The 26,610-nt window shown below is 42.3% G+C and overlaps 1 protein-coding gene across 10 annotated transcripts in view; it reads left to right on the top strand.

Annotated features, from left to right (window-relative positions):
* Nucleotides 1–26,610, top strand: part of KCNQ1 (potassium voltage-gated channel subfamily Q member 1) — a 640,238-nt gene that overhangs the window by 185,703 nt on the left and 427,925 nt on the right. For 8 of the 10 annotated variants that reach the window (XR_003853206.1, XM_029582321.1, XM_029582322.1 and 5 more), the window contains 8 exons: nucleotides 8,586–8,712; nucleotides 11,937–12,015; nucleotides 14,314–14,410; nucleotides 15,581–15,721; nucleotides 16,908–17,018; nucleotides 20,051–20,146; nucleotides 20,431–20,553; nucleotides 21,627–21,774. Coding sequence is in view for 9 of the 10 variants with exons in the window: in XM_029582321.1 (XP_029438181.1) it covers nucleotides 8,586–8,712; nucleotides 11,937–12,015; nucleotides 14,314–14,410; nucleotides 15,581–15,721; nucleotides 16,908–17,018; nucleotides 20,051–20,146; nucleotides 20,431–20,553; nucleotides 21,627–21,774 (922 nt within the window). In the remaining variant the exon portion in view is untranslated. The remainder of the gene's footprint in view (nucleotides 1–8,585; nucleotides 8,713–11,936; nucleotides 12,016–14,313; nucleotides 14,411–15,580; nucleotides 15,722–16,907; nucleotides 17,019–20,050; nucleotides 20,147–20,430; nucleotides 20,554–21,626; nucleotides 21,775–26,610) is intronic. The other 2 variants (XM_029582314.1, XM_029582316.1) reach the window with 1 other exon arrangement.

Raw genomic sequence — 26,610 nt, 5'->3', positions numbered from 1 at the left:
TCAACAAGGGCCAGGTCAGGTGATGCCCGGACTAGAGACCGTAGTGCATTTTGCTTACAACGGAAACTTCAATCAGCAGCGAGGAGGAGGAGCTAGAAAGATGCCCACAGACCTTGCTGGCTCTTTTCAGGAATCCTGAACTGATGTCCTGGAAACGTGTTTAACACAGTAGTTCCAGTGTCACCTTTTATGTTCATTTTTTTTTCCAATCATTTATAACTTCATTTTAAGAAAGACTGCGGATCCTTTCATGTGTTATATGCAAATTTACTCCCATGGAATCTGAAAAGAGAGCACAGAGAGGGTGCAGGAAGCACATGAAAAGGTGTTCATTTTTACCTCTAATCTTCAGTATGTTTAATGTCCATGGCAAGTCGTCATGCTTCACATTCAGGCCGATGCAAAAAGGGGGGATTAGTGCGTCCAAATGCGCGTCCAACTGAGAACATAGTTAATAGTGCTTATCACATGTAAATTCATGTTGATGAGGCTATTCATTTCTCCCTGATTTGGAAAAAAAAAATTGTGCATCCGATGCGCACATTTTTACCCTCAAAAATTAACACCAGCCTCGGAGCAGGCGTTAATTCAAGGCACTCAAAAACATTTACAGAAAAGCAGAAAATATTGCTTTTCTGTAGTTCCTCTGACTTAATATCAAGGCGATATTAAGTTGGAGGAACCGAAAAAGTAAAAACCTTTAAAAAAACAAAACAAAACAAAAAAACAAAGTGTGCCAGCAGTCAGGTTAAGAAAAGACACGCTCAATTAATGAGCATCTATTTTCCTAAACTCATGGCCGTGCATAGGTTAGGAAAACGGATGCTCGAAAAATTGAGCGTATCTTTTCCTGACCCGCTGACAGCCACCTCTCCTGGGCACCCACTGCCGAGGAAGTGCTAGGGACATACAATTTCCCCTAGTGCCTCCTTTTTACTGTGGCAGCCCATTTGCATATTGTATTGGGCGTCCCGGAGAGGTCGATCGGCGTGTATTAGGAGAGCAGGCGCTCAATCATGAGCGCCCGTTTTTCGTGCACCGATACTGCATCGGCCTGATTATGTTCCCATCAGCCCAATGGCATCAAATCAACTGTCAGGAATGCTGGAAACATTATTAAACAAAACACCACACATATACAATTTCCGGTCCCCAAAAGTCCCAACTCCATCAGATATTGCTTCTGGAACATTCTTTTATCTTGTCCACAGTGAGTATGGAGTTCGGCTTGGCAAGTGCTGCGATGACAGGCTGAAGTTTCACTCAGCCCTGATTCTCACTCAGTGCCATGACCTCCTCTTGGTTTGCATCCAGGAGAGAGCTTGCTGCTTCTGTCTGTTTCTATGGTGTCATCATCCAGTGCCCCCTCTGCTTGTTTTGGACAGGGAGAAAGGTGAGCAAGACAGAGCAGAGACCACACAATCCCAGGGCCTGAATGAAGTTAGTGGTTCCTCTGGGACAATGGTCAGGAGAGGAGGAGAAACCCACAGTGAATATGCATGAGATGTATATGCATTCAGCCGCAATGAATATGCATGAGATACATTTACATACACGGAGTCTCCAATGTACGCGAATCTGCCTCATGCATATTCATTACAATAACCTGAAAACCTGATGCGTTGTGCTTCCAGGAGAGAGTTGAGAAACACTGCCTTAGGGTGACCACCTGGCTCCAAATTTTGCAGGCTGGGTAGACTCAGTCATGGTTTTACTCCATTCTGTGCATGGACTTGTATTTCTGATTTCCCTAATAAAGGTAAGGCTGCATGTCCCTGCATGCAGAGGGAGAAAACCAGGACTGGATCTTCTGTCCTGCAAGAACTGGAGTGCATCTTTGATTCCCTCCAACTCTATAACTGCCCCCCCCTAAATGCTTATTTCAGGTGAGTATGAATACAGCAATACCCTGATGCAATGGGATTGATTGAGACAAATCATTAAAGGGGTGACAGGGAGGTATCGTGCACTGAAGGGCTTTCAGCCTTAGCAAGAAAGGAAAAGCATGTAAGACAAGGTGGGCAATGCTGGTCCTCGAGGGCCGCAAACCATTCAGGTTTTCAGGATATCCCTACTGAATATGCAGGAGAGAGAGAGCTGCGTGCGCACTGCCTCAATTGTACGCAAATCTATTTCATGCACATTCATTAGAGAGACCCTGGTTTGTGGCCCTCGAGAATCGGAATTGCACACCCCTGATGGTATGATATGAGGATGGAGGTGTTTGCAGGACTGGGGTAGTGGTGGATTGCAGAGCAGGTGCTAATGTTTTGTGGATTTGCATGAAGTGTGTTTATTTATTTAAACCTTCTTTTATACCACACATACAAAGCTCTGAGCGGGTTACAAAGAAAAAAACCCATTTATAATCATTAAATAAACATAACATAGGTAGAAATACAGATAGACACCAGTCAGCTAGGAATCAGTTAGACCTATCAATATTGCATCACATGTTGAAGGCCAAACTCAGTCGTATGTTTTTAATAACTTCTTAAAGTCCTTAGGAAGGGAAGACAACCTCAGTGATACAGGCAAGGAATTCCAAATTGTTGGGCCTGCCACAGAAAAAGTCCTTTCCTGAACCTCTGCCAGTCTCACCCATGCACAGAGAAAAATGTCCAATAGACCTCTCGGAGAGGACCTCAGAAGATGGTCAGGCTGATTATAGATGTAGCATGGAATTGGTGAAACATTGTAAAGTAGATTATGTACTAATAGCACAATCTTCCCACTGGCACAGCTCCCTGCAAGGCCCGGGAATAGATAATCACCTCCTTTGCATGCCATTTGCATACACTCGCGCAGAAAAACCGCGGGTCTATAAGGGCATTTGTGCGTGCTTTTTTTCCCGTGCACAAAACTCTTATTACATCATCGTATAGGGCTTTGCATGGGGGAAAACGTGTACAAACACACGGCAGATTCAGCGCACCTTATGTCAGCCCCCATAGAGAGCTGCAATAGGTTTGTAAAACCTTGGCTTGAACAACAGAGCGAGAAGTACAACAATCCAACAGGGCGCAGTAATCAGAGCATAGTGAAACCTGACTTCATAACTGCTTTAATATGTTGGTGCATTTGCAAGTTTGAGTCTGACACCAAGACTCCCTTCACGAGTCGCGACAGGTACTGAGCACAAAGAATTCAGATACAGAGATCTTAGATTAACTTTGCAAGACCAGTCTCTCAGTTTTATGTACATGTTAATGCTAGGTTATGTGTCGTCCAGCTTATTACAGCCCAGAGACAGGCAGTAATTGTAGCAGAAGTGGCAGACCATGAACATGCAAAATTTGGTGGAGGCATGGTCGGTACTGCAGGTACTGTAAGTCATTGAGAGAGGTTCCTTTCAGTTCCAGTTTAAGTGTTCTCAATGGCCCAGGTTCACATATAATATTTGCATAATCTGCAAGTCTGCGATATCCCTGGGTTTTGTGACGGATTTAAATCATGGTTTCGGTATGGTCCATTTGCCGCATGCATTGAATAATGGTTCCAGAGGTGCGTTGGTCAGGAACCCTTTGTCTGGAATTGTGTGCAAGTAGCCATACTGGCAGAAAATTTTTTTTATTAAGATAATTTAATTGTCAGTGAAAACAAGCAAAAGAATCTTTAGGATCCCCCCTTTGTTTCACTCTGAATTCCTGAAGCATGTAAGTGTTTAAGGTTGTATAAAATTCTTCTTGTTTGGCTGTTCCCACCATTATGAGTTTACTGTGAGCAAATCTGGGTGCTGCTGTGCTGTGTTTTACCAGCCCCTTATTCAGGCATCACACTGAAAATGTAAAGGCTGAATGGGATGTAAAAAGAAATTAAGTAGAACTTAAAAGAGCACATCCTTTATTTTCCTTCTTTTCTATCCTCACCCTACACCCTTGTTAAAAAAAAAAATAAAAAAAAAAGATGAAATACATCAGGACAAACCAAAATAGGACCCCTAGATAGATACAGGTGGAACCAATAGTGTTGGGACCAAGGAAGTTGATATTCTAATTTGTGCTGCCGCTGCTCTAAGAGTCATCTTTACTGCAGATTTAAGCAGCAAGTTTTTTTTTTTTTCGTCGTTAGCCTTTCCTGACAACTAGACACATTTGCAGTGGCAAAGTCAGACCATCCCCCTCCACCCGTCCCCTCCCCACCCCCACGCAGCTGGCTTACTAGTTAGATGTGTGCAGGGCCCATATTGAAGATGCCTTTGTCTGCCCCCACAGCCACGAGTAGAGAGGGAGGGAATGCACCATTTGCTAATGGAGGCTTGGCAGTTCTGTGTACGACCATGAATAACAGCTTGTGCACTTTCACCCCCGATGTTCCCTGAATGCCGTAGGTCCCACTTAGGTCAGCGAGCTTTTATCCAAACATCAGAAGTGAAAAATGTCTCCGGGTGTAAGCGTCTAGTCCTTCTCTCCAGTCCCGGGAGTCTATAGAACAATTGGTGCTCACTAAACTTGTCTGCCTGTCAGTCAGAGGGGTCGCCTGACAGTAACCATTGATTGCCTGTCGGTCGCATTGTCTTCTGGACAGTCCGTATTTGCATAGCGGTTAGTTTTCCTGTTCTACAGCCGAGCTTGGGAGCCTTTAACAGGAGGCAGGGCTCCCAGCTTAGGCTTCACCAAAAGAAAGAAACACTCTCACCAGATAAACCTCTGTTATGGGTTGTTCTTGTTTTTTTTTTTTACCTTGGCTTAAAAAATTATCCATGGTCCCAGCTGCCTGGGCTAAATTGCTCTCTATTCCAAGAAGTGCAGAGGTGGGCAAATCATTGTGCACCAGGGCCCGGTGCAAGGGTATCGGGCACCCTAGGCGACGCTTGCGCTGCTACCCCCAACCTGCTTCAGTGCAGACTGTGTGCTTCTCAGGGCGTCGAGCCATAGGGGGCGCCGAAGAGCAGCCTCGTGGTGCCGCGAGCGGGATAGGCCCCGCTTGCGGCACCACGTGGCTGATCTTCGGTGCCCCCCCCCCCATGGCTCGGCGCTCCTAGGCGACCGCCGAAGTTTGCCTAATGGACACGCCGGCCCCGTTGTGCACAGAGGTGCTGTATCGTTTCTTCCTCTCTAAGGTCACTAAAATCTGTCCCTTCCTTGCTGAGCAGCAGGATACCAAACTCCTCATCCACTCTCTTATCACCTCCTGCTGAGTCTGCTGCAGCTGGCTGTTCCCAGGCCTCCCACTGAATCATCTTTCCCATTGCAATCTGTTCAAAATTCGGCTGCATGACTTATCTTCCTTCAGCATGGCTATGGCCGGGTGGCCCCTCATTTCAAGTCGCTACTTTGGTTTCCCATAAACTTCCGCATAAAGTCCAAGCTTCTCTTACTCGCCTATAAATGCAGTTACTTTGTGGCTCCTTATTACCTATCTTCTCCCTCTCTGGTGATCAAGCAAGTCTCTCTTCTCTGTGCCCTTCTCCTCCACCAGGAAGCCCATACGGCTTCCTGTTTCCTTGTAAACCAGAGTGAGGGCAGGGCGCCACAGGGCCTGTAGCATGCAAGGGCTGCAGAACACCCTGTGTTGCATGTTTTTTGTCTTTTTTTAATTTCCAGGTGCCATTGCTGCTGCCATGGAGCCTGTGCCACAACTTGGAGGAGAAGGATGCTAGAGAGGAGATTTGCATCCCCTTCTATCCTCTTTCCCCCATTGCCTATGGGTGCATGACACTTGAATCCGGTCCTGATTATTGCTGAACTATTACTTGCTATCAGGCCGATACAGTACAATGCGCTCCGGTGGAGCGAGTTAACAGTGCGCTCCGGTGGAGCGCACTGTTAACTCGCAATTGGACGCACGTTTTGGACGTGCTAGCTTTGCCCCTTATTCAGTAAGGGGTAATAGCGCGTCCAAAATGCAAGTCCAACCCCCCGAACCTAATAGCGCCCACAACATGCAAATGCATGTTGATGGCCCTATTAGCTTTTCCCGCGCGATACAGAAAGTAAAATGTGCAGCCAAGCCAAGCCATAGCGATATTAAGTCGGAGGTCCCGAAGGGTGGGTAAAAGTAAAAAAAAAAAAAAAAAAATCGAAGTAGGCCCGTGGCTCATGGGTTGAAAACCGGACGCTCAATTTTGCCGGCGTCCAGTTTCCGAACCCGTGGCTGTCAGCGGGCTCAAGAACCGACACTGTCAAACCCGCTGACAGCCGCCGCTCCTGTCAAAAAAGAGGCGCTAGGGATGCGCTAGTGTCCCTAGCGCCTCTTTTTACCGCTGGGCCTAATTTAAATAAATTAAAATACTGTATCGCGTGCACAGGAGAGTGGCCTGTGCGTGCGCCGGGAGAGCGCCGCTCGTCCGCTTCCTGCAAATTTTACTGTATTGGCCCGTATGTCTGGCCTGAGATATGCCTAACAGCTCCAATCTCCTACACGGGCAAATGACCTGGCTCCAAACCAAGTCAGTGTAGTACACAGGACGAGTTCAAGAAATTATAAAAGGGTCTTAGGCAGCACATAAAAACAGTAGTACTCTCAAAGGTATTACCTGGATATAATAAATTTGGTAAAGGACAGGATTGACTAGGTTACATCAAAATCTTTAGTGCATGGCTCAAGGATTGGTGCCAGTTGTTTTGGTTAGATCGGTGGAGAGCAGTAGTAATGAGGAAATTACCATGTCAGTACATTCCCACCTAGGCCAATCAGTCGCATCCGTTCAAGGAGGATTGTGTGATTCACAGTCAAAAGCAGCAGAGATAGATAGGTGTTTATGGACATCCTATTTATTTATCTTTCTTAGCAAACCGTCAACTGCAGGCACAGGTGAGTCGTCATGGATTCCTATTACATCGGGCATCTTGCAGTGTTTAACAGTTTTGTTGGTGCTGTTTAACATCTACTTACATTAGTTAAGTCAGAAATATGGTGTTAAGTTTTGGTTTTATCCTGACAACTTACACTTAGTTTACCCCATTATTGAGAATTTAGATTGTCAGAGTGTTTAAAGGCTGAGGATTGTTGGCTTAAATGCTCTGGATTGGACGACCCATACCAGAAATTGGATTGCCTAATGAATCTACAGGGCGCTTGAAATATATTTTATCAAGGGATGGATTTCAAAATATTGTCCAAGCTGTCATTTTACCCATAATACATTATTATAATTGGCCTACCGATATGTCAGCTAAGAGTTTTGCAGCTGATACAACATGTAGCTACAAGGTTGATTGCATCATGTAATAGGAAAGATCCTATCACTCCCATTTTAAAGCAGCTTCATTGGCTGCCAGTAGCACAAAAAAAATGAGTTCAAGGTGTTAATGTTGACATTAAAGTTTTGAGAGAGGTGGAACCATTATACTTAGGCAATGTTTAGCAGAGTTATTGTCCCAATAGAGATTTGAGGTCCTTGGACAAGCAGCATCTCATGCATCCCGGTCAGAGGGAATCACATCTTCAAGTGATGCGCAAGCGCATGTTTTCTACAAGGGCACCCATTTTATGGAACGTGTTACCTTTTGGAGGTTAGGTTAATTTATTTATTTATTATTTATTTTTAATTTTTATATACCGAAGTTCTTGTAGGGACTACAAATCACTCCGGTTTACATAAAACAATGAACTGCCCAACAGAGAGCGGAGCTTTACATAGAACAGAGCGGAGCTTTACATTACAACGAGTTTCGTAAACAGTTGAAAGCATGTTTGTTTGGTTTTTTTTGTTTTGTTTAACTAGCATTTGATTAATCTGTTTAATTTGATTAGTTTTTCTCATTGTTTAATACATTGTTGGCTGTGATGAATTTACTGTTTGTTTATACTGTGATCCGCTTAGGATGGCAGTGGCTTGTGGAAGGCAAAACAAACATATTTTTAAATAAAATAAATAAATAGGCAAATCAGACTATACAGGAAGGATGGGCCTGCATCTGAGACAGTAAAATGCAGAATATGCATGGACAGGAGTTTAAAGTAGATGAAAGGGGGTGGCAGATGGAAGCCAATTTAAATCAAGCTGTCACCCCCCAAGAAATAGCGGAAGAGAGTGGAGAAAAATTCAGAATTGGATATCTACCAAAGCTATGTAAACAGAGAAGAGATGGGGGGCACACATGAGGACATGGAAGATGAGAGAAGGAATATCTGGAAGGCTACAAGCAGAAATGCTCACAATCTAGGTATTAAAATTCCAGACTAATGTCAGAAGCAGATCTAGATATTGCCTGCTGTTGCAGAAGTGGTGTCCAGAAAGTCCCGTGATTGGGCTATGGCCATACTGGGCTACAATGTGTTCAGGAAGGAAAGAGAAGAGACACGAGTGGGGATGAGTATCCAAACTTGGTGGAATAAATTACTGAACGTGCTGCTTCTTAGATGCTTGGCTGCCATTCAGATGGGCCCGGAAAACTTTATTTTCTGCTCTGTAACTGGGGGAAACTTTTTTTTTTGCTGCATTTTTTGTCTACCTGTTTTACACCATTGTTGATTCTGCTTCTATGAAATGAGTGTTGTTTTTTTTTTCACTGCAGCAATTCTAATGTTGAATTCCTTCCACTAACCAACATCTCATGTTCCTCCTTTCCGTGATTAAAAGCTTTTGGGAGCAGACATAACCCCAGATTACTCATAGGTTCTATGTTTGCTTCTTGCAGGAAATTGTATTGGTGGTGTTCTTTGGAGCAGAATATGTGGTGCGCTTGTGGTCCGCGGGATGCCGAAGTAAATATGTTGGATTTTGGGGGAGGCTACGCTTTGCTAGAAAACCAATTTCTATAATAGGTGAGTGTGTGAGTAAAAAAAAAAAAAAAAATTGCATTCCAGGCCTTTGTCTGATTTGGAATTTTGCTTTAATGTAAAATCCTACTGCATCATAATTTTTTTCCCAATAACAGTTTTAAAATGCTTTATATATTAACAGTTCTTTGACTGTAGAGTATCTTACCCCATGGATAGTGATGGTATGCAGGGGTAAAAAAAATATTCATTTTTCAGTTCGTTTTCGGGAGTGTTTTTCCCCCACGAATTTCAGTTCATGGAATGTTTGATTCGTTTCATTCGGGCAAAAAAAAAAAAACCAAAACAGAATCAAGCATTAAAAAAAAAAAAAAAAACACAAAGAAAGAAAACTGGGCCTCCTGATCCATCCCCACTACCCATCCCTCCCACCCAGAAAAATGCAAGGGCCCTCACTACCCAGCCTGGTGGGGATCTGCTGGCAAGGTCGAGGCCATAGTAGGTCACTGTGACCTCAGTCTCTGCTTAGGCCAGAGGTTGGGCCCAGACCTGATGCTGCAGCCTGGCCCCGGAGGCCGGGTCCCAATGCTGGGGCCTCGACCCAGCCCTGACACCGGGGCCAAGCTTGGGGGCCGGGTCATGATGCCTGGGCCTCGGCCCAGAGATTGGGGCTAGGCCTGGAGGCCAGGTCCTGAAGCCTAGGCCTCGAGCTAGGGTCTGGCCCAGGCCTCTCAGTTCTTCGTTCTTCTTTAAATTGATGCCACGAGGGGATCACAAAGCAGTACATGCACAGGGGATCCCCCACGCATGCTTGAATAAAGTTTTGCTGAGCTCTGAGAGCTGGGTCCACATCAGCACCATTGGGTGATGTCACCCACGCTTAATGACTAATTCAAGCCTGTTCGTTGCTGGAGAAGGCAACTTAAGCTAACAGACAATCCATTACATTTTTATATAGAATTTTGTTGAATAACCTTGCAATTTTTTTTCTACTAATTTACAGCAATTAAAAAATAAGGCACTGTATCTTTTTTTTTTCTCACCAGCAAAATGATTATTCTGCTAAATCCTTGATCATCTGTAACTTTGTTTCTCTACCCTGCTATGCCCATGTGGCCACCAACTTTTTAAGTTCCTAAATTTAGGGACTCAATTTAGAAACTCAATTTAGGATCCTAACTCCAAAAGCTAGGAGCCTAAACCCTTTGAAAATTGACTCCTACACTGTCTATTTTCTTTCCAAGACCTCCTGCACACAAATGAAAATGGGCCCTCTACACCTTGGATTGTAAGAGAGCTGCGAGGTCTCAACTTCATCAAGCTTCTCAACTGTTCATGTCCTTTGATCCCAATAGATTGGGAAGGACAATTGCCAAACAACCTCTGTCCAATTTGCTAGCGAACTGTATCATGCACTTTTACATAGTTGCAGACTTGCAGATTACAGATTAGGTCAAGGCTCATCAAGTGAGCCTTGGCGACCTCAGTGTCTCATCTCAGGGTGATTCCAGTTGAAGATATCTGCAAAGCTGCTACTTGGCTGTCTGTTCGCACCTTTGCATGTCACTATTGATTGGATAGCATGTCCCAAGGTGACAGTAGATTTGGGCAAGCAGTTCTGCATAGCCTTTTCTCCCAGTAGTTCACTCTTCACTTGGACTCAGTTGTCCTTAAGTAAGTGATTCCGCTGTGCAGCCTTCAGCTTGGGACTCCCCATGCGTAACAGCTAACTCAACCTGCTGTCTATGGATAGCACTGTTTACAGGTAAGCAAACATGCTTTCTTTTCTATAACTGTTCTAGTTTATTTCGTTAAGCTTCTGCAGCACCAGTGCTCCCTCTGCTCTGAGGCTAAATAGCATGCACCTTATTCTCCTGTTAAGCTGAAACATGGGCCATGCATTACCCAGGCCATGCATTACCCAGAATGCAGGTCTGGCTGTTAAGTCTGCTGCCGCTGATTTTGCAAAATCAACAGCAGTCATGCCAGCCTGCAAGTGTTTGAATGCAGGTGTCACAGAAGAAACAGAGTGGTGGACTAGCATTGGATAGTTCCTACTGGTCAGTTAGCTGCTGCAGCGGAGCATGTGCGCTCTGAATAAGAGATCTTTTGGTAATTTATTTTTGTGTTAATTTGCTTACTGTGTCATTAACAGTTGGCTGTTTATTTTGCAATTTACTTATCCATTGGTATTGTTTTTTATTTTTGTTCTTAAGCCTGTACTCTGCTGAGAATATAAATTTGAGCTGGTGGAATATAGGACATTTGAAATAAATACTGTTCTCCAGCCCTTAAGCCCTGCATTGCCATGGATCACTGCTGCCTGCCCACCTTGTTTTTAAAACACTTTGCCAGCTGATCCCTGCGGCTCTTACCACCACCTGAGCCTTTTCTGCCAAAAGCACCAATCTACTGCTGCTTTCTATCTGCTCCCTGTACGGTGATGTCCCCGAGCTCACTCTGCCACATCTGGTTTGCAGCTGGCTTATCGTGCTCTCATAGTAAATGATGTCAGATAAAGACTAAAAGGCCTATCCAGTCTGTCCAGCAGCGATTTTATGTGCATTTATCCAAAGTAAATCATGCTTCTCCCAATCAACATTATGCCAGATGCTGCCTCTGGCAAAAACCCTCCCTGATCAGGTCTATGCCACTAGCTCTCCTCCCATAAAAAACCAAAACAAAACAAAAAGAACAAACCCATGTGGCTTCATTCTGCTGGCTCCCAGCTAATTGCAGCCAGAGCCACAACTTCAGGGTTCACCTGGTCTCTGTCTCTCACTGCCAAGGCCTTGTGATCATCAGAGCAACTGATGTTTTTTAAATTTTACCGCCACAGGCCCTGACAGCTGCTGTCACTGCTTTATTTCACCAGCAACACAACTCTTAGCTGGACCTTGTTTAAAAAAAACAACAACTCTTTATACAGCTAATGAATGTTTAAAGACATAAGCATTTGGGACTACTGAAATCACCTGCTGAAGTAATATTGATGTCACGTTATCTTGAGGGAGCGGAGCACGTCTCCAAATACCAGTTGGCATTACAGGGGGATCATCTCCACCCAGCTGCCTTCTTGCTTTTTCTTTTTAGTTTTGACAGGCTAATATGGGACTCTTCCACCTTAAAAATCTTAAATGGTTACAATAAAAGTATTTGAGAAATCTTTGGGCTGTGTGTTGACTCCTCAATACTGTAATAGTACTGTTCAGCTAAGTTAAAATAACATTGGAATAATTCACAAACACTGCATTTTTTTCCTTCCCCAGATTTAATCGTAGTGGTTGCCTCAGTGATAGTTCTCTGTGTGGGTTCCAATGGACAGGTCTTTGCAACATCAGCGATCAGGTAAAGAAGAGTAACGCCAAGAGGGACACAGTGAGGGAGGTGTATTGGGGCTTGGGTTACTGCTGCTGCTTTTATCAGCCAATTTAAATTTATTTTAAAAAATGTATAAAATGTATTTTATTAAAAAAAAAAAAAAAGTGATCATTAATAAAAGCATATTCCAGGTATTTTCTTCTTGCATGCAAAATACTTTCTCCTCTCCTCCAAGTTAAAATGTGTGCTTAGCCTATACAAAAGGCTGAGCATATATTTTAAACCGGGTGAGTGTGTGCATTTTTGTCTGTGCATTTTATTTTATTTTTTAAAACTCCTGATGCATTAGCATACCATTTGCTTACTGCATCATGAGTTAAGGATTTTGGGTTAAGAAGCTGTGTGCTGAATTTCAGTGCAAAATACATGACTGCTTATATCGGCCCCTCAAATTGAAAACCCTTTGGAGCAGGAAAAAAAAGCCCATTGTACCTGAATGTAACTCACTTTGAGCTTGGGTTTGAAAAGGTGAGCAATCAAATGCAAATGCATGCCAAACAGAAAAGTTATTAGGGGGCAGAGCAATGCACTTGTGGAACCTTAAATGTATCAAGAAACTTTGATGTGATCACTTTTGGTTCGCCTTATGTGCATCAAAGGATAATGCTAGCCTACACGTTTTGTTACCTAGATCTAGCTGTTCATATTAGACAAAAAGGTTTAAGATGCCAGAGAATATTTAGTCTAAAAATGTTTGTGATATAACCATTTGGTTCTATTAGTGTTGTATTCTTTTCCGGTCACAGGCAAGAACTGACAACTTAGTCTGGATCAGGAAGAACTCAGGCAGGGTTCGTTTTACTGGAGAGAGAGATTATATGGTTATCAGCCGGCTCCACTTCTGCCGGTCAGATTGATCCAGCCATGGTTTTGCCCCATTACATTTATGGGCTTATTCCAGTATCCACCCCAGTGACTGCCTGAACTACAGTCCATGCACACACTGGTGTAAGAACGCGGCTGGATCAGCCTGGCCAGTAGAAATCTAGCCAGTTAACTGTGTGTTGTGTGTGGGTGGATATAAAATCATATTTTCTTTTGCTACTTCATTCTAAGTAACATCTGTTTACTGACTGAAAGTACTGCTTACATAGAACCATGACAGCAGAAAAAAGATCACATGGCCTTTCTATTCTGCCCATTCACACCAACTACTCAACTCTTCAACCCCTGCCACTTCCTCAGAGATCCTGCTTAGTTATTCCATGTTTTCTTGAATGTAGGTACTGTCCTTGTCTCCACTACCTCTACTGGGAAACTGTTCCAATCATCCACCATCTTCTCTGCAAAGAAATTCAGTATTTCCTTACATTACTCAAGAGTTTACCACCTTTCAGACCTTTCCCATGGTCTTTTGTTCTAGAACCTCCTTTCCTTTAAAAGAGGCCGGCCTCTTATGCGTTGACACCTGGGAAGTATTTAAACTTGTCTCCCTTATCTCCCCTAGCCCACCTTTTCACTCAGATACACATGTTTGCATCTTTAAGTCTGTCCCCATATTCTTTAGCATGAAGACTACTGACCATTTTAGTAGCCACCCTCTGGACAGGCTCCATCCTGTTTATATTGCCTTGAAGGTGCGGCCTCCTGAATTGTACGCAGTATTCCAAGTGAGGTCTCACCATGGGCAATATTGCCTCCTTTCTATGGACCCTCTCCCTTGATCTAACTGTCTGGTCACCTAATCAAAGAAATTGATCACATTTGTCTGACTAGACCCACATATGGTAAAACCATGCTAATGAAGAATTCCTAATGTCCCCCACTCTAATGGCTCTCTGCTTGTATTGGCAGACTCTGAACTATGTTTTCAAGATTTCTTGAGATGCAAGTTCTAGAAGAAAAAACAGGTCATAATGTTGTGGAGTCTCAGAAAAAATTTTTATAAAAATTGACCAATGAAAACTTAGATGGTGCAGTTTTTTCTGTGCCTAAAATAAGACAGCACTGACTTTTTTTGCATCTCTTTCCCTATTATTTTAAACTCATCTGGTTGATTTTAAAGAAGTGAACCATATCCCTAGATCTTATATCTTAATAATGATTCCATTTGTTGACCAGGAAAACCAGGTTGAGTCAAATGCTCCATGTAGGCTTGGGGAGAGAAGTGACTTGTCCAAGGTCATTTGGAGTGGTAGTGTCAACGGGTGAGGAGGGGGTGAGCAGGCTCGAATAGCTCTTGAATGAGAGCCTAGTGCTCTGACACCACTAGGTCGCGCCTTCATTCCGCCTTTCACTGTATCTGGTTATTTATTTTTATTTCAGAGGTATCCGGTTTCTGCAGATTCTCCGAATGTTACATGTCGACCGCCAGGGTGGTACCTGGAGGCTATTGGGATCAGTTGTTTTCATTCATAGACAGGTAAGCTGAGAGAGAGCAAGAGAATTTATGTATTTATTTATTTAATAATCTTGAAGACAGCAAACTTCCATACAAATAATGTGTACATAGCGGTTTGCCCAAGTAATATACATAAAATTTTGAGATAACAATACTATAAAACTAACTTGTACTGTACATAAGTTCGATGTCCTCTGGTTGTACATATGCTGTAGCAATCCAGCATCATTACAATCCCAACATTTTGCAAAGAACCCTCATTTGTATTTATAACATGTTTCTTTTTTTAACCTATGCAATTTGCATTTCTTACAGCTCGTTTCATCTGTGCCTTTTACAGTTCAGAAGCATGCAGGCTGCAGTCCGGGGGGAGGGGGGCAGGAGTTAGAAAGATGGACAGCTGTGAACCTGTTTTTCACCTTTTGTGGAGAAGTTTGGTCCATACATCATTATAGATATTGATCTTCCCCCCATGGTGCACGCAGGACACTGCTGACATTTTTCTTCTCCCCAGGTGCATTCCATTTTTCCTGCAGTTTAAATTTCGAGGGAACGGCAGCTTCTGTAGGCAACAGTCCCCACAGGGTTTCAAGCACAGGACAGCTAGAGCATGCCTGCTAGGGAGAAAGATATTGGTCTATCATGCAGCTTAGAGAGTACATTGGCATGGACTGTACTGACTCACGTGCTCTATTAGATTTAATCGTATTATGGACCTGGTGCCGGTGCTGTGTTATGATCTAAGCTTTATGTTTTTAATTGTAAGTAAAGCTTCACAATTATTCAGTATGACTTAGAAAAACAGTTGACCCAGAAGAGAATCAAATAGAAAGCTGCTAAGCAGGAGCAGACAGATTACGATGTCATCAGTCTCCAGATCTCATGCCCTGGCTCAGGCTTGTATCCCTTTTAAGTTCTATGGACTTTTCTGCTGACACTGGCTTGCAATTTTATTTTGGCTGTAAAGGTAAACACCCGCAAACTGTAATGAAGATCCTTATGTGGTGCTCAGATCAAATATCCTCTTAAGCACTCATGGAAGTTTGGCTAGAAGCTTTGTTTCTTATAATATAATTCATGGGAATTCTCTAGCTCCAGTCTGCAAAGCTTCTGTGAATTAATCATTTGCACATCTATTATGGCTGTTAGATTTTCATATTGGTTTCTTTTCTTTTATGCTTCTGCCTGTAGGAACTGATAACAACCCTGTACATCGGATTTTTGGGTCTGATATTCTCTTCCTATTTTGTCTATCTTGCTGAGAAAGATGCTGTGGACGGTTCAGGACAAACCCAGTTTGGCAGCTATGCAGACGCCCTGTGGTGGGGCGTGGTAAGTTGTTTATGCTTTAGAATATGGAAGATGACCCTGAGATCGATAGAAGAAGAGATACCCTAGCATGCGTTCTTTCTCCTGTACTTGCTGATTCTTACTGCTGCAATAGATTCTGAGAGGGCCACCTTAAAGAGCAATTGAATCCATCCTGGTTGGGTTCTTTTTTTTTTTGTTTGTTTTGTTTTTTGAAAGCATTCTTGGAATTTTCCATGTGAACGAGTTGAAAAACCAGGAGTGGCTTGCATGTTCCTCATGAGCTGGAGGCAGGTGTTTCCCTAAGCCAGCAAGCTTTAAAAATAAGGGGAGCTGTTGAAACTCTTGTGATGGGTCCAGTTCATCTTTACAAGGAGAAGACACTCCCAAGTGATCATTTTTGACATTTTCATGCACCCTGGTGCTCCCAAAATCTTGAATTTAGTATTTCTCCTGTGCTCAGATGTATTCCTCAGGGAGTTAGCAGCCTAGACCCATGTCATCCTGAGATCTTGATCCAATTCAGGGTTTCTAATTCCCACCCTAATATGCTCATGTGTTTATTGTCCTGTAGAATGCATTGGGGTGACCTTGAACCTGTTGACTTGGTGACTTGTGGCATCAAATTACCATAAGTTAGCAAGAATGATCTAAAGTCATACATAGGCACTTAGAGGTGGGGGATAGTCTCTACCTCGGTTCAGCTTATTTGCCAGATGGTAGAACTATTTATTAAGCAAATCTACAATTTAGCTAGCACAGGTGGTATGGACTAAAGACAGGGCTAGTACAGGCAGGAAACCCCAATTCCCCCTCCCATCTGTGACACTTATTTCACTTAGCTGTGATCTGCAGTACCTGCAGGTTTATGGCCCTCTCTTATGCATGGATACCCAGAGGGCTGGAATTGTCAGCTTATCTGTAAAATCGCTCCCCTGTTTCTTATTATAATCTCCTGAAGTACAACATTCAGAACTCAGACATTACAGAACCGCGTGGTGCATTAAATATAGAAAGAGGTATCTGTGTATAATTAGCAACATAAAACAGATATTTCAAGGAGGTATTAATGTGGTAAAAATAGCCTTTATCACAGATATCTGATTTCTCGTTGTAACAAAGTCCAAAATGTGACATGATGCCTGCTGTGCCTTCACTTTCTTTTTTTTTTTTGTAACATTGTCTGTCTATATGGTTTTTTTTTTTATAGGTGACTGTAACCACCATTGGTTATGGTGACAAAGTACCTCAAACATGGATAGGAAAGACCATTGCTTCCTGTTTTTCGGTGTTTGCAATCTCATTTTTTGCTCTTCCTGCGGTATGTTGGCTTTCAGTTCTGACTGTTTTAACTTTTCTGGACTTAGTATGGAAAGCAACTTTAGAAAAGCTCTTGGATAACCACAGAGCTTGCATTTTGGCCAATTAAATATGTCCATTTTTATTTCCTTAATTTTACCTAATCCTTCATCTTCCTCTAGTCGGGTTTTAAAACATTTTTGTTGAAATAAGGTAAAGGATGGTGAAAGCTTCTGAATGATGGATTGTATTTATTTGGCTTCAAGTTTAAAAGACTCTCTCTTGCCAGTTAAATTGTATGGGACCAGTATTTGTATATGTCAGTGATGGGGAGGGAACAAATCGTGTATATATGTGACTGTTAGGGATAAGCAGATCTCCTCTAATCCAGACCAAGTTTGGATCTTCAAAATTTTGCTTTGAATATATGTGGAAGATTCAGAACGATTGTTAACCTGGTTTGAATCTGACACACATTTTTAAGTTTGTTTTTATCCATATTTTCTCTAATTGGTTTGTATTTATGGAAATAATTATAGACATGAAACACTGAAATATAGCAGAATGAATGTATGAATATTTATCTCTGAACCTGGGTGATGAAGATCCACCATAGCAATAGGAACTTATTATTGAGCTATCAATGAGTGGGATTTATTAGTCAAGCTAGAGCCATGGCCTTTACTGTGCGTCTTCTCACCATGCATTTTAGGATGTGCTTTGACTACCCCCGGTGCCTATCCATATCTGATCGCACAGATCTCTACAACTACTGTACAGGGTCTGTGTTCTCATAAAGGGACTTCCGTGGTAAATTTGTGCTTTACCACAGATATGGCCCTTTAGATAATTGTGCATACAGTTACGTGCAAACACACTGAATGTATGTATTTTTGTACACATAGGGGAGAGGCCTTCCAGGGACTGGAGTCTGGGCAGGAGTTGGGACTTCCATGCATACTTTTAAAAAAAAAATTTTATTTTCAAAAGTCTGCATGTAAACTTTTTCGGCAAAACTGCACTCACCAAATATGTATAATTGTGTGCAGGTAGTTTTCCTGGGATTATTTTTGAAGCAAATTTATACATCTAAATTTGCTTTGGTGTAACTTAGGGTGCATAAGAGCCCGCAAGTTGTATATGGCCTGCTATAAAATTACCCCTGTAATGTTTGGTCAACACGTGTGTGTGTGTTCTTGAAATTATTTTTCTTAAAATGATTTAATACCCAAATTCTTGCATTGTTTGTTTTTTTTTCCCCTCAGTCTGTAAATGCTCATTCATCCAAACACATATGTGCCTTTTACTAGTCTCCAGTTGCTCTCAAACTGGATAGATTTACTCAAGGCTGGATTAAATCTTGGCTAGAGCACGGCTGCAGCTATACTGCTCCCATTACTTTCTATAGGAGCAATTTTGACATAGCTAAAGCTTTATGCCTTGTGAACAACAGAAAAATGAGGTGGAACAAACTCATTTAATTTATTAGATAACCCCAGCAAAAAAATATTAATATACTTTTTCTATTGTAAATCTATGTCTATGCAAAAGCACTTTTAAAAGGCAAGTTCCACTTTTCCACAAGGAATGTCAGTGCTTACTTTTAAAAACAGCTTTGATTTAATATAACCTCCACATGAACCTAGATAGCAATTGCATCCAACCCTGGCGTTGTCAATAGGCCTCCATTATGTTTGTGCCTAGTGTGGCGAACATTTAGGAGGAGGGGGGGTGCATTTAGGGGGTGCTGGATAAGATTTGCTGCCTTCCAACTCTGCTGAATCTCATTCAACAGAAAGCAGCCCTCTGCTATCCTATAACAGCCCCGGGCAGAAGGTTGGAGGCTGAAAGTACCTAAAGGCAGAAAAATCCTAAATCCATCCCTTATTGCCTCACCCCAAATATTTTATTGTGGGCCTCTTATTCCTTTCATTCATAACTTTATTCCTTTTCTCACATGCAGACGTTACTTCACACACTTTCAAAATGCAGTCAGAGATTTATACAGCAGCTCGCTCTCTCTCTTCTCAGCCAGCCAGCCACATCCAAGGCATTATGGCTTCTCTGAACTGGAGGGAGATGAGAAGCCACAAACAGTATTGCCATACAGCAAGGCTATGTTAAAAAGCATTCACGACTCACAGTAGAACACCCTTTTTATCCAAAGTTCCATTATCGGGGAATGCGGCCCTCGGTCCAATGTTCCATTATCTAGAAAAACTTGTATTATCTGATAGTTGGGACCGCATCTCATCCTCAGATTGCCTTGCTAACAAGCCATTTCTTTGCAAGCACAGTAGTTGCCCATCGGCCACACTGCTCCTCCTGTATCTATGACAATTGTGGCAGCAGTAAGCCCAGAAGGAAAGCAGCTGCATGATCTTTTAGGGCAGACTTTGATGCAAATAATATGGCTATCCTCATGCAGTTTGATGTAAGAGTTGCTAAACTTCAGCAAGAATTATAGTAACATGGTAACAGTCAGTGACGGCAAAGAACAAAGTGATCCTTCCAGTCCGCCCAGTATGGGTGCTGGCCAGTTGTCAGTTTGCGATCTAAAGTCATAGAAAAGCAAGATCTTAAAGCTTTTTATGTTGTAAGCGACCCTGGAAGGGAATGAATAAGCGTAAAGCATTACGTGAGCCTCGAGAATCTGATTTGAACAGTGCGTTTATGTAGGGCAGTGAGGGTGGGCCTGTAATCTGGGCTTTTTTCCCCAGACAGAAATTAAGATTGAAAATGAGCATTTTATAGAAGTTTACCATGTTGTAAGGTAGGAGGGAGACTGAACAGCTAACTCTCTGGTATTATCTATGTTAGGGAAGCATCCTGGGTTTGATAGGCTGACTGGAAGGGAAAAAAATTAAACTGAGGACAAATGTTGTTGTTGGTCTGGAATCAATAGGTTCTAATGTCAGTAAACCGTAAGATCAAGTAGTTTGCCTCCAGTCTGGGCTCATTTCCCAATCTTCAGCCAGGTTTTTGAGCCGAAGCACGCAAAACGTATCAGACTGTGTTTTCACCCAAGTAGATTGATTGTTTCTTCTCCCACAGGGAATCCTTGGTTCAGGCTTTGCCCTTAAAGTGCAGCAAAAGCAAAGGCAGAAACATTTCAACCGTCAGATTCCAGCTGCAGCGTCCCTTATTCAGGTAACCGGGGGCACCGCGGCTTTCCCGCCGCTGAACGTTGTACACGCGGGTCTCTACCAGAAAGCAGGAATCCGCAGGGGAAATGTTTATTCCGACCTACTCTTTTTTTATAATGACATTAAAGCCAGTGTAGATCTCGGTTTCCATTATGTCACAGAATCTCACTATAACGCATTCCCCTATATTCATCTACACTGTTGTATCCCAAATGAGATAGCGAGCGGTAACGTTTTGTTATGCGGCTTAACAAGCAAAAGAGCAAACAATGTGTGCTTTTATTTCAGACTGCTTGGAGGTGCTACGCAGCGGAAAACCCAGATTCTGCAACCTGGAAAATATACATAAGGAAAGCTCCCAGGAATTATCAACTGATGTCGCCTAGTCCAAAACCCAAGAAACTGGCGATGGTATTGTCATGGCAGCTTACCTTTTTTGGAGGGGGAGTGGTTGGGATGCCTGAGCAGTCAAACAAAGTCCTGAATACTTCTGCGTAGAAGAGTTTAGGCAAAATTTCTGTGAAAATGTTTGCCACATTATTATTTATCAATAAATGCACCAGACGCTGGTCATGTTGGCTTTTGCTGGCAGAAGTAAAATTGGATTCTTGTTTTATAGTAAATGCACTGAGAGTCAAAAAAAAAAATGTACTGTAGGAGGAGTTGACCAGGCAGAATAACAAACACCAGGCAGTAATTGTTACAGAGAGATGCCAGTAGATTGACTCGGCCCGTATGACCAGTAACCAAAGCCTTTTGTTCTGCTTTCTTTTGACTGCTCCATGCCCACACTGGCTGTGTTTCTTCTTTCTTTTCAATCTTTGTCCACCTGTGCTCTCAGCTGCAGGATTTTCATGAACCAAAAGGCCAGTGTTGAGCTGATGGTAGGACATTTAGTATGTGGTCGACTTCATGGGTTATTTCTCTGGGGCATTGCCAGACTGTGTACTTACAAACATGGAGACAATTTTCAAACTGTCCTCGCTGGGACAAAGTCTGTAGTATTTTTTTTTTTTTTTTTTTAACCCGCAAGCTTTGTACCTATTTGTTTTTTTTGTTGTTTTTTTTTTTTATAGAGGAAACGCACATGCGTACTTTCCTTTTGAAAATACCACAGGAAAAATGTAGCCAAGGCACTAGCACCTGCTTTGTGTACGGGTGGCTTTTTTTTTTCTGGAGTAGTAAATGTGCGTAGGCTTGAAAATGCCATTTTCATGCATGCTTTCCATCCCGATCTAAACTTTCTCCATTCTTGGGCATGCCTCTTCTCTATGCCGCTAAGAGCTGCGTGGAATTTCAGACACATCAAGGGAGAGCTGTTTTCGGAAAGCCGGATAAAATGCTCTTTACTGCGTGAATCACTTTGAAAATTGCCCTCATGATTCGCGGCATAAACCTTATTTAAATAAATGATGATCTCAGAATCTGGACGTTCTGTTGAGTTCTTAAAAACGAAATGTAAAAAGTATATTTTATTTTACCAGCAGGTGAAAAAGAAGAAGTTTAAAGTGGAGAGGGACAACGGAGTGGGTTCTGCTGACAAAATGTTACCCATTCCACACATCACCTATGACCATGTGATAGATGAGAGGAAGACGGAGAGCTATGCTATGGATACATACGAGAATTCCGGTAAGAAATGAGAGCGTGGAAGATAGCATGGCGAGGGTGGCTGCATCACACAGGCGCTAACAGATCAGGAAGGTGCGACACGGAGGGGGCACTAATCAAACTGGCCGTGTTGGTGCAAACCCGGTGGGTAATAAGCCCCCCCCTGCAGTGCTGGCAACGATTAAAGCAAAATTACGCGGGCAGTTTTGCCTGAATGGTTGTCCCCGGAAAAATTGGCCACAGGGATTTGGGTCTGCTTTCTCTGCAGGTAATTTTTCCATCAGATAGGATGCACATCGTAGACCCCAACACCTCCCTGCTTCCCCCCCCCCCCCCCCAATATGAACAATGGGAGGGCAATTTTAAAGGTCTCCCATTTCCATGGATAAAATGCATTCATGGATCAATTTTTTTTTTTTTTAAATAAAGAATTTTGAGGACTTTCGGCATCTCCTTGTTTTCATTCCTCACGGCTTTGTTAGACCAACTTCTAAAATGCTTTTTTATCCACAGAAATGCCTTTGAAAATTGCCCTCTGAATATCCAGAGTAGAAGAGCATAAGTGGAGAAGAATATTATTTTGGTGGTATTGGAAAGGTTTTTGTTTGGGGAAGGGGAGGAGAGTGAATGGCAATTTCCTGCCTGTACTGAGGCTACACCACTTTCCACCTTCATTTGAAACATCCTGTTTTTCACCCTTTCCTCCAGCCTGTGTAGCAGCAGACACGGACCGAGGTTTCCTCCAGAACCCGGTCCATGTACACTCAGTCTGACTTGGGATCTGACCTGTGTACTTTTGAAGTCAAGATGACTTTTTTAAACCTTATTTCTTTCTTTGTGTTTTTTTTTTTATTTTGTTTTTCATTTGCCATTGTTTGTTTGATTTTTTTTTTTTCCTTTTGTTCAGCTCCAGGTTTTTATATTCTGCCTATGTTTCTTCATAGCACTGTTTGATGGTGGAGGCAGCTTAATGGCTACCTTGAAGGGGAAAGTGGTGTTTTTTGGGTATAAGATGGGGGAGCTAAATAAAATGGGATTGGGGAGGAAGGGGGTATGAGATGGGTTTAGAGTAGGGGTGGGTCTAGGGGGGTGTTGTATTTTGTGGTTTGGGGGTTATTGGGTAGTTTTGGCTATGGAGTTGCTGGTTTCATTCCTTAGATCATGAAGATGTTCCCATCTAGGGGGCTTTTGTGGGAGCTGTTGGGGTTGGTTGGGACAGGTTTTATGGTCTGTCCTGGGGTGGAGGGCTGTTGGGAGACTGGGAGGAAGCTGTTGTGGGAGTGGGGGTGGGATGTTTGGGTTAAGAAATGTGGGGACATTTGGTGTGACTTTGAGTTGTTGTATGCACTTGTTCATTGTGGTCTACTTTTCTTTTATAATGTTTCATTCCTTCCTTTCTTTCTATGTTCTCTGGATCCAGAGAGGTCTTTTCTAATTTATAAAAAATCTTGGGCACAACTGATGCTGGTTGATTTGAAAATTATTCTCAATACTGAAGGAGAATGAGTAAGATGATTGACTGTGTTTCTCAAAATGTTAGGGGTATTTCCTCTCCTATTGAAGCGTAAAAACATTTCAATTTGCCAAGCGTGCTAAAGTTCAGAATTTGATGTTACAGGAAACACACCTTACTAAGACAGAGCATGAGAAATTGAAGATGGGTTTGGTGGGGGGCTGTTTATTATGTCTTTTATCACTCAAGGTGCAGAGGGGTCTGTATTCTGGTTGCTAAAAACTTTACCTCTTCAGGTTCATAGGTCTTTTTCTGACCCTGAAGGGAGATTGATTCATTATACTTGATTGTTCTTTACATAATGTGGCATTTACCCTTGTTAATATCTATGGCCCTAACTCTGATCATAAGGAGTTTAAGAGATTGATTAACCAAATAGTTCAGTTTGGATTTGTGAATTTCTGTATTGGGGGGTTATGAATATTTGTCCCGACCACGACCTAGATAAAACTTCACAAACAAAAGGAAGTGGTGGGGGTCTGGATGGGATCATAATATTACTGAGGCACTTGGTTTGATAGTATGGAGAAAACATCACCAGGGTTAGAGAGATTACAATTTTTACTCCCCTTGACATATGTATAGTAGAATTGACTACTTTATGTGTACTTCAAATTTTTTCTCAGAGGTTAAGGAAAGTGTAATTTTGACATGTGCTTTATCAAACCATCATCCTGTGCAGATCTTGATTAATGATGTGCCCCTTGGACCCCGTCAAGTCACTTGGCAATTGAATACATTGCTGCTGGGGTACAAATGCTTTCCGAAATTGATAAAGGATGTGGTGATGGAGTTTGAGTTTAATCCTGAGAATGATCCTCCTATTTTGCGGTGGGAGACTTTTAAAGTGTTTTTGCAATGCAAAATTATTAGTTTTGTGAGTCACATTCAGAAAGTGCGTAGATTAAAGGCGGATAAGCTGAGGAGAGGATTAGGGAATTGGAGTGGCAACACAAAAGGGATTGCTCTAATCGGACTTACAAGTTGTTGGAGATTGCTCATAAAAACCTGGGTACTTTGGAAATTGGGAAAAATTATTCAGGTGCTTAAGTACTCTAGACTTTGATTCTATGAAACAAACCTAGTACTTTGTTGCTTAGGATGGTGAAATGTTGTGCAGGTAGATCTCATATTTTAGAACTTAAGACGTCAGCAGGACGTCTGATCCCAAACAGATTGAGAATCTTTTCATTCGTTTTTTTCCTGAACTTTATGCAGCCCCCTCCATTTGGTGGATGATAATGTGATTAATGATTTTTCGGTGGGCTTGGAGCTCCTTGAACTGCAGAATGCCCAGGTGGTGGCGTTGGGTTCGCCTATTTCCATGTTAGAAATTCTCTCTGCTTAATTCAGATCTAAAGATACTGGCAAACGTTATGCAATTGAGGTTGGAGTCCCTTTTACCAAATTTAGTGCACTGCGATCAAATTTAGTTCATCAAGGGGTGGGTTTCCACAGCCAATACTAGGAGGCTATTTAATATATTACATATGACAAAAAAGGCTGGTAAGCCGACCCTGATCTTGTCTCTGGATGCCAAAAAGGCTTTCGACAGGCTTTATTGTTTTCTTTTTCGGGTCCTGAATTATGTGCAGGTGCCAGATAGATTTTTAAGCTGGATTAAGGCAATGTATGAGTGACCTCTGGCCCGGTTGTTGATTATTGGTTCTTTATCCCCTTGGTTTGATATTGCTCGGGGTACAAATCAAGGTTGCCCTTTATCCTCATTACTATTTGATTTAGCTATTGAACCCTTTGCGGCTGCAATATGACAGAACATTCATGTTAAGGTATTTGGTTGGGTAGGAGGGAACAGAAGATCTCTATGTATGCTGATGATGTACTTATATATTTTTCAGCCCCTTCTCTTTCAGGTCCTCCTTTGTGATCTCTGATAGACTGATATGGGATGTTGTTGGGTTATAAAATCAATATTGCAAAGTCGGAAATGTTTATTATTGACCCTAAAATGCCTATTCCAGAATGCTTTAATGTGTTCCACAGAGTGTTCGAAGGTTTCACTTACTTAGGTATTTATTTCCCTAGAGATTTTTGCAACTTGTTCCATAAAAGTTTTTGACACTTTGAGGAAGATTAAACATAGTCTCTAAAAGTGGGGTAAACTTCCTATAACTTGGGTGAGTAGACTCAGCTTGTTAAGAATATTTTCTCCTAAATTGTTATACTTATTTCAGCATGTTCCCTGTACAGTGCCAACATAGGTTTTCTTGGATTTGAATAGCTTGATAAGTAAGTGTATTTGGCATTCTAAGCCTGCCCGTATTAAACTGTCAACTATGGCTTGATAAACAGCAGGGGGGGGGGGGATGGAATTGTCTAATCTTCAGTTTTATTACTGGGCAGCCAAGTTGGTCTGCTTACAGCACTGGATTTGTGATACAGTTCTTGGTTGACGCTGGAAAAGGAACAGGCGGATATTATAGATTTAGCAATGCTTCATTTTTTTGTCTCCTGCTTTCCCGCATTCCCTCGAATCTGTAGGAATAGCCCCATTTTAGCACATACATGCGAGTGTGGCAGCAGGTGCTTAAGTTTTTGAATAGAACAGATGTGGATCTTCTTCCTATGTCTTTCATATATGGGAACTCAAATATTTTGAGTCAATCATTTTCTCCGATGATAAAGGCCTGGAAGGAACATGATTTGATTACTGTAGTGCAGCTGTGGGGGGCAGAGGGAATGGAGAGACCTTCCACACGTTAGTAGAGGGCTTTAACATTAGTTCAGATGGGTATGCGCAATATTTGCAAGAGAGGCAGGCCTTATCTGAGAGACTGTCTAACAGGCCCTTTGTGGCTGTTGAATGGCCTTGAGAAATTCATTAGTGACCCGGATGCCTGTAGATATGGGGTGACCCTATCGTACAAGAGTCTGTTTGCTTGTAAATCTGGCAGCAAAACTCCACAAGCCCTTATTTATGCCTGGAATAGGGATTTAAATATTAACCTATTAGAGACTGGAAATATATTTGGAGAGATGCTCATCAGAGTTCAATATGGGTTAAGTGAGCCACTCTAATGATTCGACTATTGCACAGAATGTATAGAACCTCTGTATATTATGCAAAAATGTTTCCAGGTACGAGTAGAATTTGTTGGAAGGGATACAGAGAGGTTGGGACCTTTATACACATGTGGTGGCAATGTCAAAGTGTATGTTACCGTTGGTCTGAGGTTATGCAAGAGTTTGCTAATACTCTGGGGTCTGAAGTATTTGTTGGGCCTGAAGTGGGGTTGCTGGGCAAATAGTCGGAGTCTGGGATACCAGTGAAAAATCAAAACAGAGTGGGTCATCTATTACTGGCTGCCAGATTTACTGTAGCT

The sequence above is a fragment of the Rhinatrema bivittatum genome, chromosome 17 (assembly GCF_901001135.1).
Source record: "Rhinatrema bivittatum chromosome 17, aRhiBiv1.1, whole genome shotgun sequence".
Lineage (NCBI taxonomy): Eukaryota > Metazoa > Chordata > Amphibia > Gymnophiona > Rhinatrematidae > Rhinatrema > Rhinatrema bivittatum.
Note: the sequence above shows the minus strand (reverse complement) of the source record. Positions and strands in the feature narration are given on the sequence as shown.